Below are 14,355 nucleotides of genomic sequence, written 5' to 3'. Positions count from 1 at the left end.
TAGAAAGAATTCCAAGGTGAGATCTTCAAATGTGGAGATTGGAAACCAGTGTGAGAAAGATGAAGTTCCAGTCAGATTAGTTGGCTCACAATGTGACAAAAGTCTGGGTGGGCTATTAAGAATCCATGGAATAAGGGCAGCACGGTGATGCGGTGGTTAGCACTGCTGCCTCACGATGCCAAGGTCCCAGGTTCAATCCTGGCTCTGGGTCACTGTCCGTGTGGAGTTTGCACATTCTCCCCGTGTTTGCGTGGGTTTCGTCCCCACGACCCAAAGGGTAGGTGGATTGGCCATGTCAAATTGACCCTTAATTGGAAAAAATGTATTGGGAACTCTGGGCGGAATTCTCCCCCACCCCCCCTCACGTCGGGTGGGAGAATCGCCTGGGCGCCGCGCGAGTCCCGCCACGTCGTCCCGACGCCCAGACGCGATTCTCCCACCCCCCCAAACCGGCGCGAATCACGGCTGGCCGCTGGGAGAATCGCCGCTTGCCGTTGGTAATGGGTGAGCGGCAATTCTCCGGCCCGGATGGGCCGAGCGGCCTGCCCAACACAACAGGTTCCCTCCGGCGCCATCCACACCTGGTCGCTGCCGTCGGGAACAGCGTGGGAATGCTGGGGGGGGGTGGCCTGTGGGGGGCGAGGGGGGTTCCTGCACCGGGGGGGGGGGGGGGGACTCAAAAGGGGTCTGGCCACCGGCGGGGGGGGGGGGGGGGGGGGGGGCTCCAAGGGGGTCTGGCCCGCGATCGGTGCCCACCGATTGGCGGGCCAGCCTCTCTGAAGGAGGACCTCCTTTCCTCTGCTGCCCCGCAAGATCAATCCGCCATCTTCTTGAAGGGCGGCCGCGGGGAGGACAGCAACCACGCATGCGCAGGTTGGCGCCGGCCAATCCGCGCATGCGCGGGTGACATCATTTACACGGCGCCGGTCGCGTCATTTACGCAGTGCCGCTTTTACGCGGCGCCAAGGCCCGCCGCACGTAAATGATGCGGTGCCGCTCCTAGCCCCCCGGGGGCGGGAAAATAGGGGGCAGGGAACAGCCTCTGACGCCGGAGTGAAACACTCCAGTTTTCACTCCGGCGTCGGGACTTAGTCTCCCGATGGGAGAATTGCGCCCTCTATATTTAAAAAAAAAGAATCCATGAAATCTGCTTTGGTCGCACAATTTACCTGTTTATTGTGGGGTGTTCAGTATCTGTCAGAGAGAGAAGACCGGGACTTTAATGAAATGAAATGAAAATCACTTATTGTCACAAGTAGGCTTCAAATGAAGTTACTGTGAAAAGCCCCCCCGAGAAGAAACATTGCAAGGCTCTGGGATCGTTGCTAACTGAATAATCAGTTATAGGACTCAGCAAAGTGATCAGTTTAGCAGAGGTGCTACTGAAAGGCTGAGTTTGGGGAACTAATTTGTTAGCTCTGCAGTTGAAGAAACAGTGCGGTTTGTGGGTATCTTTGGGAGAGATACAGGTTGGGTGAGAAACATCAAATTTCAGGAAATTGCTGGAAGAAAACCATTTGCAACTGTGCCAATTCCACACGAGAAGCCATAGTATCAAGCTGGTGGTAACATTCCACTGAGTTATGTGTCTGTAAAAGATATTTCTGGGGTAAAGGAATGTGGGGAATTTGAATTGTCTTGTGTTCACATTGAAATCCTTCCAGCATTTTTGTCCTGTGTAAAAAAATTAATTTTTTCTTGTTTTATTAAGTATTCCATTCTTTGTATTAAAAATTCATCAGCAAACCCTTGTGAATTTGTTCAGTAACTTTCCTCCATGGCTTCGCAAAACATTTTAGATTTATCAGGCCAGGTTTCACTCTGGGATCTGACTTGTCCAGTGTTAGCATCAGCTGGGATTAACATTAGCTGGGATTACATAGAACATACAGTGCAGAAGGAGACCATTTGGCCCATCGAGTCTGCATCGACCCACTTAAGCCCTCACTTCCACCCTATGCCCGTAACCCAATAACCCTCCTAACTTTGTTGGACACTAAGGGCAATTTATCATAGCCAATTCACCTAACAGCATGTCTTTGGACTGTGGGAGGAAACCGGAGCACCCGGAGGAAACCCACGCAGACACGAGGAGGAGGACGTGCAGACTCCGCACAGACAGTGACCCAGCGGGGAATCGAACCTGGGACCCTGGAGCTGTGAAGTCACAGTGCTATCCACTTGTGCTACCGTGCTGCCCCCACTGATTCCCACTGTGCCGCCGTGCTGATTGTAACTGTATGAAGAATCTTGGGCTCTATGTAAATGTAAATTCTTGTTTTAATTTGGTAGGAAAAGCATAAGGAGCACACTCATTCAAATCAATCTTTATTTTTTGTTTAAATGTCCTAAAGTTTATAAAGCAGTATTTGTGGATGTGCTATCTATCTAGTCAATTAATCAGCAGGCACCTTGAATAAGCACAGAGTGAATTTATTTTTTTCATTTTAGAAACACATGGGATAGATTTTTGCCAGTCATCTAATGTGCCAAATTACCCAACGATTGTAGACTAGATCGTCTGTGCTCTCTTCAATTCGCTAACATTGCAAGGTGACCAGCCAAGCGAAGACATTGGGCTGGACCACTTGGCTAAAAGGTCGGTAGCGAACCCGCCCACCATAGTGATGGCTGCCCCTCAGCAAATTAACACTGGAGGCCATGTTACCTTGCCTTAAGGTGAGACTTCTGCTCCCCCCACCCCCCAGGCAAAACCATCTCCCCAACACCAACCCATATAACTAAAGCTGCTAGGCTTCCCATATGGCAGGGGCCTCCCCTCACAATGGATAAAATGATGGTGAGGATGGAATGAGGCCCTTAAGTGGCTTCTTAAAGGTCTCAATATGTCCCAAGGGCATGCAGGTTACACTGCCCCCTGTGAAATATGGAACAGGTTCGGAGTGGGTAGGTGGTGGGCAGGCCATGCGCTGGATTTAACGGTGTCAAATATCAGCTAGGATTGAATGGCGGAGCAGACTCGATGGGCCAAGTGGCCTAATTCTGTTCCGATGTCTTATGGTGTCCCACAAAATCCAGCCCAGTGTCTTCACCTGGCTGGTCACCTTGCAATGTTACCGAATTTAAAGAGGAGCCCCCGTCTTCAAATAGGCCAGTGGAAGACAGTAAAATACAGCCCAATTTTTCACCCCACTTTTTAATGATGTTGGCCCTTTTGCTCTCATTTTCTTCACCTCTCAAGTACCGTGAAGGTTTGTTGAGCCATGAATCGAGAGGCCTGCCTATCAGCCAGCCAGCAAGCACTATTCATTGCTGAAGGGACTTCCAGCTGGCCTCTTCCTTTCAACTGTAACTGAGACTGAAAATGCTTCAAAACTCCTTCAATGATTTTGACTGATGTAAAGACTACAGAAAAAATATCTGTAAAGACCTTTTATTGCACTGTAAAATAAAACAATTTATGTGAAGATGAGGGGTGGGTTTCTCCCAGCCCCGCGCTGGGCCGGAGAATCCCCGCAACCGCGCTACGCCGGCGGCGAATCGACGCCATTGGCGCCGGCGCGTTTGGCGCGGCGCTGGTCGCGGGCCGCTCTACGCAGCCGGGCTGCCGATTCTCCGGCCCGGATGGACCGAGCGGCCACTCTAAAGCAGATTCCCACTGGCGCTGTCCATACCTGGTCGCAGCAGGCGGGAACTCTGCACTCAGGGTCGGGGGGCAGCCTGTGGGGGGGAGGCAGGGGAGGCTCCGACCCCAGGGAGGGGCCCACCGATCGGCGGGCCAGCCTCACGCTCCCCGGGCCTTTTGTTACGCACCGGCCTCTGAACTCCCGCGCCATGTTGCGTCGGGCCTGACACGTTGAGGGAGGCCACCGCGCATGCGCGGGTTGGCGCGGCGCACAGTTCGCGCCGGGATGGGAGGCTGGAGCAGCGTGAACCTCTCCAGCACCGTGCCCCCACCCCCCGCAAAGAGACTTTGGACTTTTAAGTCCACCTCCATCCCAGGACACTTCCCTTGGGGTCTCACTGCAATCCCAGCTGTGGTCACTGCTCCCAGTGGCACTGTTGGGACCAAATGGCCAGCGGCTCTTGGAGGTGAGACTTCCTCTCCCACAAGAGTGGCTGGCCCACCTTAAGCCAATTAAAAAGGCCATCCACCCTTTAACAGGCTTTACACCTGGGGTCAGTGATCCTGCCTCCCCTATTATAACCTGACCAATAACTTTCATTTACATAGCGCCGCTAACGTAAATAGTCCCAAGCAATTGGCAGGAACTGTTAGAATACTATTGCACTGTGCATTATTGTAAATATACTCCATAGACCATGGCCGGGATTCTCCAATCCTGCGGCCAAGTTCCGACACCGGCGTGAAAAGCAGCGCCAACCACTCAGGCGTCAATGGTCCCCGATAATGAGGAATGCTCCCCTTCCCAGGGCGCTAGGTCGGCGCCGGAGTGGTCCCCGCAGCTCCAGCCGGCGGGGAACAGCTGGCGTGAGTTCGCGCATGCATGCTGCAGCCGGTGTGATTCCGCACATGCGCGTGGACAGAGTGGATAGTCAGAGGCTTTTCCCCAGCGTAGAGGGGTCAATTACTAGGGGGCATAGGTTTAAGCTGAGAGGGGCAAGGTTTAGAGTAGATGTACGATGCAAGTTTTTTACACAGAGGGTAGTGGGTGCCTGGAACTCGCTACCGGAGGAGGTGGTGGAAGCAGGGACGATAGTGACATTTAAGGGGCATCTTGACAAATACATGAATAGGATGGGAATAGAGGGATACGGACCCAGGAAGTGTAGAAGATTGTAGTTTAGTCGGGCAGCATGGTCGGCACGGGCTTGGAGGGCCGAAGGGCCTGTTCCTGTGCTGTACATTTCTTTGTTCTTTGTTCTTGTTCTTTGTGTGTTCCCGTCTCCGTGCCGGCCCCCGGGTAATATGGCGGAGCCCTACAGGGGCCTGGCCCGGAGGAACATCGGCCCCCATGGAACCACCCCGTCCGCCGATCGGTAGGCCCCGATCGTGGGCCAGACCACTGTGGAGACTCCCCATCAGGTTCGGATCCCCCCGCCCCCCCTCCAGGGCGGCCCCCGCAGACACACCTTCCAGGTCCCGCCGTGTGGGACCTGAGTAACCCACGCCGGTGGGACTCGGCCGAACTTGGCGCTTTCAATGGCCCCCCCGATCGGTACGGCGGTGATCCCGCGGGTGCCTGAGAATCGGCGCCGGAGCATTGCTAAGCCGGCGTCCGGGCGCGATTCTCGCGCCCCCCCGAGGATTCTCCGACCCGGCACGGTGTTGGAGAATCCCAGTCCGTGTGTTTATAGCACAACATATTTCAACACGGTTTGATTTGCAGTCCAAATATTTTCTTTACATTGGAATATATTCTTAGTTGCTTAATCTTTTTTGCCTCTTTTTTAACAGGGTATGATATGGCAACAGGAAGTGAGATGAATGGCTCAGGAAATTTAATGGACTTCCTCGAGGAATCAGTCCCAGAGGTTGGAATGTATGAGGACTTCTACACAATTGACTGGTTGAGAGAAAAGTCCCGTGATACCGACAGACACAGAAAGGTATTCTTTAAATTATTTAATTTAGTCTTTCATGGCAAGGCCAGCATTGAATGTCAATCTCTAATTGTTCTCAGGAAGGTAGTGGTGAGCTTCCTTCTACAATGCTGCAGTCTGTGTGGCGTATAGGAACTCCCACAGTGAACATAGAACATACAGTGCAGAAGGAGACCATTCGGCCCATCGAGTCTGCATCGACCCACTTAAGCCCTCACTTCCACCCTATCCCCGTAATCCAATAACCCCTCCTAACCTTTTTTGATCACTAAGGGCAGTTTATCATGGCCAATTCACCTAACCTGCACGTCTTTGGACTGTGGGAGGAAACCGGAGCACTCGGAGGAAACCCACACAGACATGGGAAGAACGTGCAGACTCCGCACAGACAGTAACCCAGTAGGGAATCGAACCTGGGACCCTGGCGCTCTGAAGCCTCAGTGTTAATCACTTGTGTTACCATGCTGCCCATGCTGTTAGCATTTTGATCCAGGCGTAATTGGATACATATGCTCCATTTAAAAACAGTTCATATCGGAATCTGTACTTTCTTCTTCCACAGGCGACTGTTAGTTAAAACTAAAGCCCAGTAAACAGAAAGCCTCCCTACAGGGCCATGATGGTGAGGAACATCCCACCTAATACACCAGCTGAAGTGTTGGGTACTCTGCGACACAGATGAACCAACAGGGTTGCGAATGGTACAACGCAGTTTTATTTCAAACATCTATTTACAGTGGTAAACTGTTTACTGAGGTTCGATTATGACCCTTGATTCTATGGACCTATTCCTAATTCTATCTTGTAGTGGCACTCAGCACATGGTGGATGTCTGAGTGGCTTGTAATGAGCTCTGTGCCCTGAGCCGTCTCCTGCTCGAGTGCCCAGGAAGTGTCGTGTTCCCTGTTTTGTACTGTGTATGCTCTTGCCTGTGATTGGCTGTCGTGTTGTGTGTGTTGATTGGTCCGTTGATCTGTCCATCAGTATGTATGTATGTATGTGCTATGATGTTTACCTGAATATCATGACATCCTCCCTTTTTTACAAGAACATGTGCGTACGTGGTCATAAATAGAGATGCGTACTGAGTGTAGCTAAATGTGTGTGTGTGCAATATTTACAGCATGTACATGGGGCTAAACTATATACAAGGGGCGATGTTGGGTGCGACATAACAATGAGGTTGTACCATAACAAAGAACGGGGAAATGTTGAACGACAAAACAAATTCCTGTAACGATAAGAACAGAAACATATTAACACAGTGGTAGTATGAGTTCAATGTACAAGCAGTCTCATAAGTCCAGTCTAGTAGGTGGGCGTCGAATTCAGGTTGACCGCCTCAAGGGTGGGTCTGGAACCACCGGCTGAGGAATGGGCCTGGCCACGGGCGACGACGGAAGGGGCATGGTGGCAGGCAGCTCCACGAAGTCGATATCAGGAACAACAGGAGGGCGCAGTGTCGGTGTAAGTTCCCGTAGCGAGCGTGGAAGTAGGCGAAGAGCCCGGCGATTGCGCCTATGAATGGATCCATCAGGCATGCGAACCAGGAACGAGCGGGGAGCCACGCGTCGGAGAAGTTCGGCAGGTGCTGACCAGCCACCTTCTGGGAGGTGGATGCGGACTTCGTCTCCAGGGGCCAGGGCGGGAAGATCAGTTGCCCGTGCGTCATATGCCCTCTTCTGGCGACCGCGCTGCTGTTACATTCTGTGTAGCACCGGAGCGTGGTTGGTTGTGGGTGTCAGAATGGAAGGCACAGTGGTCCTGAGGGCACGACCCATGAACAGCTGGGCTGGTGAGAGGCCAGTGGCTAGTGGGGCCGAGCGATAGGCCAGCAGGGCTAGGCAGAAATCCGATCCGGCAGCAGCAGCCTTGCAGAGGAGCCACTTGACGATGTGAACGCCCTTCTCCGCCTTTCCATTGGACTGGGGATGCAGAGGGCTGGACGTCACGTGTTTGAAACCATATGAGGCAGCAAAAGATGACCATTCCTGGCTGGCGAAACAGGGCCCAGAGTCCGACATGACAGTAATCGGAATGCCGTGGCGAGCGAAGGTGTCTTTGCAGGCCCTTATGACAGCGGGCAATGTCAAATCGTGCAGGCGTATGACCTCTGGATAGTTGGAAAAGTAGTCAATGACGATGACATAGTCCCTGCCGAGCGCGTGAAAGAGGTCCACACCCACCTTCGCCCAGGGGGACGTCACCAGCTCATGGGGCAGAAGCGTCTCAGGAGGTTGCGCCGGTTGAAACCTTTGGCAGGTGGGGCAGTTGAGCACCATATTGGCAATGTCATCACTGATGCCCGGCCAGTATACCGCCTCTCAGGCCCACTGTCTGCACTTCTCGACCCCCAGGTGGCCTTCGTGTAGTTGGTTGAGGACCAGCTTGTGCATGCTGTGCGGAATCACAATCTTGTCCAGCTTCAGAAGGACACCATCAATGACGGCCAAGTCGTCTCGGACATTGTAGAACTGCGGGCACTGCCCTTTGATTGGTCCGTTGATCTGTCCATCAGTATGTATGTATGTATGTGCTATGATGTTTACCTGAATATCATGACACCAACAGGGTGAGAATATAGTGAAATAGATGATATATTCAATGTGAGGTGGAGGTGCCCTTGACATCAGGGTACATTTGGTCAAGAACCTGGCATCAAGAAGTCGAGTCAAACTGGAATCAATGGTAATCGTGCAAAATTCTCCACCATTTGGAGTCATACCAAGCACAAAGGAAGATGGTTGTTGTCAGAAACTCACTGGACCCGGCTCTCTCAATATTGTGTTGGGCCTTGGACACTACCCTGAGGAACTTCTGCAGTAATGTCCTAGAACTGAGATGATTGACTTCCAACCACTACAACAATCTTCCTTCGTGCCAGGTATTACTCCAATCAGCGGCGAGTTTCCCCCCTGGTTCCCATTGACTCCAGTTTAGCTAGGGCTCCTTGATGCCATACTCGGTCAAATGCTGACTTGATGTCAAGGGCAGTCACTCTTGTCTCATCTCTGGAGCTGAGCTCTTTTGTGTATGTTTCAATTAAGGCTGTAGTGAGGTCAGGAGCTGAGTGATCCTGTAGGAACCCAAACTGAGCATCAGTGAGCAGGTTATTGGCAATTGAGTGCTGTTTGATAGCACTGTTCAAGGCCCCTTCCATCACTTGGTAATTGGACGGTTTGGATTTGTCCCGCTTTTCGTATACGGGACATTGCTGGGCAATTTTCCACATTGCCAGGTAGTTGCCAGTGTTGCAGCTGTACTGGAACAGCTTGGCTAGGAGCATGGCAAGTATTATTGGTGGAATATTGTCAGGGCCCATAGCCTTTGCAGTATCCAGTGCCTTCAGCTGTTTCTTGATATCATGTGGAGTGAATCGTATTGGCTGCAGACTGACGTCTGTGATGCTGGGGACCTCTGGAGGAGACGGAGATGGATCATCCACTCGGTACTTCTGGCTGAGGATTGTTGCGAATGCCTCAGCCTTGTCTTTTGAACTGTTGCGCTGGACTCCTCTATCATTTGAGCCTCCTCCTCCAGTGAGTTTAATTGTCCACTGCTATTCATGGCTGGATGTGGCAGAATAGCAGAATTTGTAAGGACAGAAAACAGCGAGGAGTGAATGTGCGTAACAATTTGTGTGGAGTGGAGGGAAGGACAAGATTTATGGGTGGGTGGATTTCTGCGAGCTATGGGTGTGAGAGGGGAAGAGGGTGTGTGCGAGTCTTGGCTGCTCAGATGGGAGTCTTACCACACCAGGTTAAAGTCCAACAGGTTTGTTTGAGGTTGCGCAGATGTTTGAAGGCAAGTAGTGGGGATGTGGGGATGACCTGGGCAAGATGTTCGTCTTCATCGATGACATCTGTATGTATGTTTCTGGAACCTACCTCTTCACTCACCTGAGGAAGGAGCAGTGCAACGAAAGCTAGTGATTTGAAACAAACCTGTTGGACTTTAACCTGGTGTTGGAAGACTTCTTACTGTGCCCACCCCAATCCAACGCCGGCATTTCCACATCATGGCTACTAATCCAGTGACATCACCACCACGTCATGGCTGGCATGGATTCAATGTACCGAATGGCCTCCTGTGCCATTATAACTCCATCTATAACAGTGTTTTTCAATGTGGGGGTCGCGGCTGTTGAAAAAAGGGTCACCAAAAATTATTCTCAACCTGGGGCGAGATTCTCCGACCCCCCGCCGGGTCGGAGAATCGCCGGGGGCTGGCGTGAATCCCGCCCCCGCCGGTTGCCGAAGTCTCCGGCACCAGAGATTCGGCGGGGGCGGGAATCGCGCCGCGCCGGTTGGCGGGCCCTCCCGCGCGATTCTCCGGCCCGAATGGGCCGAAGTCCCGCCGCTAAAATGCCTGTCCCGCCGGCGTAAATTAAACCACCTACCTCACCGGCGGGACAAGGCAGCGCGGGCGGGCTCCGGGGTCCTGGGGGGGGGCGCGGGGTGATCTGGCCCCGGGGGTTGCCCCCACGGTGGCCTGGCCCGCGATCGGGGCCCACCGATCCGCGGGCGGGCCTGTGCCGTGGGGGCACTCTTTCCCTTCCGCCTCCGCCATGGTCTCCACCATGGCGGAGGCGGAAGAGACTCCCTCCACTGTGCATGCACGGGAATGCCGTCAGCGGCCGCTGACGCTCCCGCGCATGCGCCGCCCGGAGATGTCATTTCCGCGCCAGCTGGGGGGGCACCAAAGGCCTTTTCCGCCAGCTGGCGGGGCGGAAATTCATCCGGCGCCGACCTAGCCCCTTAAGGTTGGGGCTCGGCCCCCAAAGATGCGGAGCATTCCGCACCTTTGGGGCGGCGCGATGCCCGTCTGATTTGCGCCGTTTTGGGCGCCAGTCGGAGGACATCGCGCCGTTTCCGGAGAATTTCGCCCCTGATCTTTTTTCCCATTTTCTCTGAGTAAATTATTGCTGTGAGTACATTCATAAAGTTAAATTTCATATCTAGCCAATTAACAAATACAATGGGCGGAATGCTCCAACCCCCCCGCCGGGTCGGAGAATCGGCGCGGTGCCGCGAATCGTGCTACGCCATCCCGACACCGGGACCAAATTCTCCACAGTGCAGAGAATCGGCACCATCGGCGACGGCATGGTCGGCACGGTGCAGGTCGGGGTATGCGCCGACTCTCCGGCCAGGGCCGGCATGAGCCGGCGCGCCGATTCTTCGGCCCGGATGGGCCGAGCGGCCGTCAACAAAAAGCCAAGTCCCACCGCCGCTGTTCTAACATCCTCTGATCCGGTGGGACCTCGGCGTTGATGGGTCAGGGGGCGGCCTGTGGGGTGGGAGGGGGGTCCGACCCCGATGGGGGTGCCTCCGTAGTGGCCTTGCGCGCGATTGGGGCCCACCGATCGGCGGGCCAGCCTCTCTGCCCCCCGGCCTCCTTTCCTCCGCGCCAGCTCCCATAGCCCTGCACCATTTGGCATCGGGGCCGGCGCGGGGAAAAAGGCCACTGCGCATGCGCTAGTTGGCGCCGGCCCTACTGCGCATGCGCAGACCCCGCGGCCCCGGGTTCAGGCCGGGATCGGCAGCTGGGGTGGCGGAGGCTGCTCCAGCGCTGTCCTAGCCCCCTGTGGGCCGCAGAATGGGGTCCCGGAACAGGCACTGACGCGGGAGTAAAACACTCCCGCTTTTACTCCGGCATCGGCATTTAGCCGCCCGTTGGGAGAATCCCGGCCAATGTGTCATTCTGAAATGTAATATCAGACCAACAAGTTTAGGTAGGTGGGATAGTACACGGCTTGTCAAATCCTCAGATTGATTAAGCAGCCTTTTGGTACTTTGAACCCAGAGTTAAATCCCGGGTTCGAGTTGGAAACATCTGATTGGACAAAATCAGTGATTTCAGTGTCAGCGATGTGAAACTATTTGTTGGTGAGTGAAATTTTCAATATATAAGGTGGAATTGTTTTGTGGCCACGCAACATATTGCTTTCAACTATGCAGAACTGAATACAATTTACCGTCATAAGTGAGGTCGATCAATGATATTAATTTTAAATGCATAAACGTGAGGACAGGCTCACCTAAGTAGGAAGTGAACGTGGTGGTGGTCACGAGGGCCAGCATTTATGAAAAGTGGGTCGCCGGGAATAAAGTTTGGAAACCACTGATCTATAAAGTAATGTTTTTGGTTTTAACTTCAATCACACAACAGAATTCTGACAGGCTCAGTTTGTGCATTCCTTTTATGTCCTTATTAAAGTTGTCAGAAAGTTAAATGGGAGGGTAAAATTGTGGGTGAAAAGAGGATTGTTAATCCCGAGGCTGATCTGATCTCAGTCAGTTTGCCAGGCCAGTTTGATTAAAACTTTCCTTCCTGACTTGGACAGACCGTTGGGGCAACATTCCTTTTGTAAGTAGCACTTTGTTGGGTAACTAACAAGAGTATTTTATTTTAATTTTCATTGCATTGATTAATAAGTTAAATAAAACCTGAATTTTAAAATTTGCCATGGGCCATGATATTTTCTCTGCACTCGCTGCAGTTGCACGATGTGTGTCGGATCACAGTGAACGTTAAGACATTCCCTGTGGCTATTCCATAAACATAAATCCATCAACTGTAAATTCAACCCTTCCTCTCCCAAGGCCATTCTGTAAATGTAAACCTGTTAAATCCACTTCCTGAGAATATAAATCAGCTATTCCTCCAGGATGATATATTATCAACGTATTCCCCATCCTGTCTCCTGCTGGTATTGGGAATATAAATTCACTATTCCAGAAAGATAATATTATTCATTCTCTCAATTGATGTGCTGTGATGAGGAATTCCTGGGTTTTTTTCTCCCAAGGATTCTACAATTTATGTAGACTCACCAGTCAACATACGGTGAATGTAAATTATACTATGCCTCCCAACTGTACTATCAGTACTAATGCACAGTGATTGCATCCATTGTTTCCTGTGGATACATTGGGTACAATTCTCTGTTTTTAGACTAGGTGCCGCGAGGCCTTTCCTCTGGCCAGAATAATGGGATCCCGTGCCAGATTCTGTGCTTGGAACCTTATTAATTATTCACAAGCGAGTTCCCCTCCAATTCTCCTGGTGTCCGGCAGCTGATTTGTCTGCCCGCTGACATCCAGCCACCTGTGAATCCACCTGTCCAACACACTTGTATCATGCTCTTCAGCCCCCCTGTCTTCACCAGACCATACAGGATGTCAGCCACCCAGAGGGAAAAGGATAGAAGCCTCAAGAAGAAGTTTGTTCCTCAGTTCAACCATCCTCCTCCTGGACCCATCACCTGTGAGGCTCCCATGCCCCACTTGGACCTTTACCCATTGCATCTGGCGTCTTTGTACATCCCCTTCCAGTAAATAACATGGTGTCCCTTTCACCCCCTTGTTTGTAAGCTCCCTCATGCTGCCTTGTTAGGGTCTAGCTTCCCTCCCCTCACTCTTCCCTCTGTCCCCCATTGTTTGTCTTCCTCATCCACCTCCTTGACCCTCTGCATGCCATTGGAGGCAATGGTGCTGTGGTATTGCCACTGGTCTAGCCAACCAGAGACCCAGGATAATGCTCTGGGGGCTAGGGTTCAAATCCCACCATGGCAGATGTTGCAATAGGAATTCAATAAAAATCGGGAATTAAAAGTCTAATGAAGACCATAAAATCATTGTCAATTGTCTTAAAAACCCATCTGATTCATGAATGTCTTTTAGGGAAGGAAATCTGCCGTCCTTACCTGATCTGGCTTACATGTGACTCCAGACCCACAGCAATGTGGTTGACTGTTCCCTGAAAGGACCCAGCAAGCCACTCAGTTCAAGGGCAATTAAGGATGGGCAATAAATGCTGGACCAGCCAGCGATGCCCACATCCCATGAACTTCCACATTGCTTCCCTTGCCTTTGTCAGGCCATCCAACACCCTGCACTTCACTTCAGCCTTCAGCCTCCACCCCCCCCCCCCCTCACCCACCCCCCACATTGAACTTCAAGCTTTTGCTGCGGTGGCACCATGAGTCCCACAGCACAGCGCTGTGCAGGTAGACACTGTTGTGTGGCTCCAGGCGGAAGGAGACCCTGTAATCCCCAACACCAGACGCAGTGCTGATCCGACTCTATAACATAGGAGGCTTCATAGTCTAGCAGCGCGGTGCTGTCCACGAAGACCAGCTCAGCATGGAGATGGAAGCAGAAACTGGTCTGCCTCAGCAGCGTGGTGAACAACACATCAGGAGCAATGCAGCATGATTGCAGTGTTACACTTACCTCAATCTCTGGTGAGCTGAGGGCCGCCTTGTGCACTCCACTCATTATCTTCTTTATTCCCTGTCTATTCCCTTGTTCCACCCTTCCTTTTATTTTTGCTGTGACATTTTGATCGATGGATGATTTATGAGCAAATGTCTTTAAGGTAGCCTGCCATTTGAATTCAAGCAGACGGAAGCAAAGGCCTGTGCCTCTAATTTTGGGGCAGCATGGCAGTACAGTGGTTAGCACAGTTGCTTCACAGCTCAAGGGTCCCCGGTTCGATTCCCAGCTTGGGTCTGTGCTGAGTCTACACGTTCTCCCAGTGTCTGCGTGGGTTTCCTCCGGGTGCTCCGGTTTCTTCCCACAGTCCAAAGATGTGCAGGTTAGGTAGATTGGCCATGATAAATTGTCCTTAAGTTAGGTGCGGCTACTGGTTTACGAGGATAGGGTGGAGGTGAGGGCTTAAGTGGGGTGCCCTTTCCAAGAGCTGGTGCAGACCCGATGGGCCAAATGGCCTCATTCTGCACTGTAAATTCTATGATCTATAATTCAGACAGAAGGCTGTGCTGTTTTGTACTGGTGATTGCCGACTGGCCGGCATCAGGGATGA

The 14,355-nt window shown here is 52.2% G+C and overlaps 1 protein-coding gene across 2 annotated transcripts in view; it reads left to right on the top strand.

Moving 5' to 3' along the window:
* The window catches only part of LOC140428115 (H(+)/Cl(-) exchange transporter 4), a 125,768-nt gene that overhangs the window by 55,534 nt on the left and 55,879 nt on the right, over positions 1-14,355 (top strand). For both annotated transcript variants that reach the window (XM_072514191.1, XM_072514192.1), the window contains exon 2: positions 5,381-5,532. In XM_072514191.1, coding sequence (XP_072370292.1) covers positions 5,389-5,532 — 144 coding nt within the window. In that variant the 5' untranslated portion in view covers positions 5,381-5,388. The remainder of the gene's footprint in view (positions 1-5,380; positions 5,533-14,355) is intronic.

This window comes from Scyliorhinus torazame, chromosome 8 (assembly GCF_047496885.1).
Source record: "Scyliorhinus torazame isolate Kashiwa2021f chromosome 8, sScyTor2.1, whole genome shotgun sequence".
In the NCBI taxonomy this organism is placed as follows: Eukaryota; Metazoa; Chordata; class Chondrichthyes; order Carcharhiniformes; family Scyliorhinidae; genus Scyliorhinus; species Scyliorhinus torazame.
This window is presented reverse-complemented; position numbering and strand designations above follow the sequence as displayed.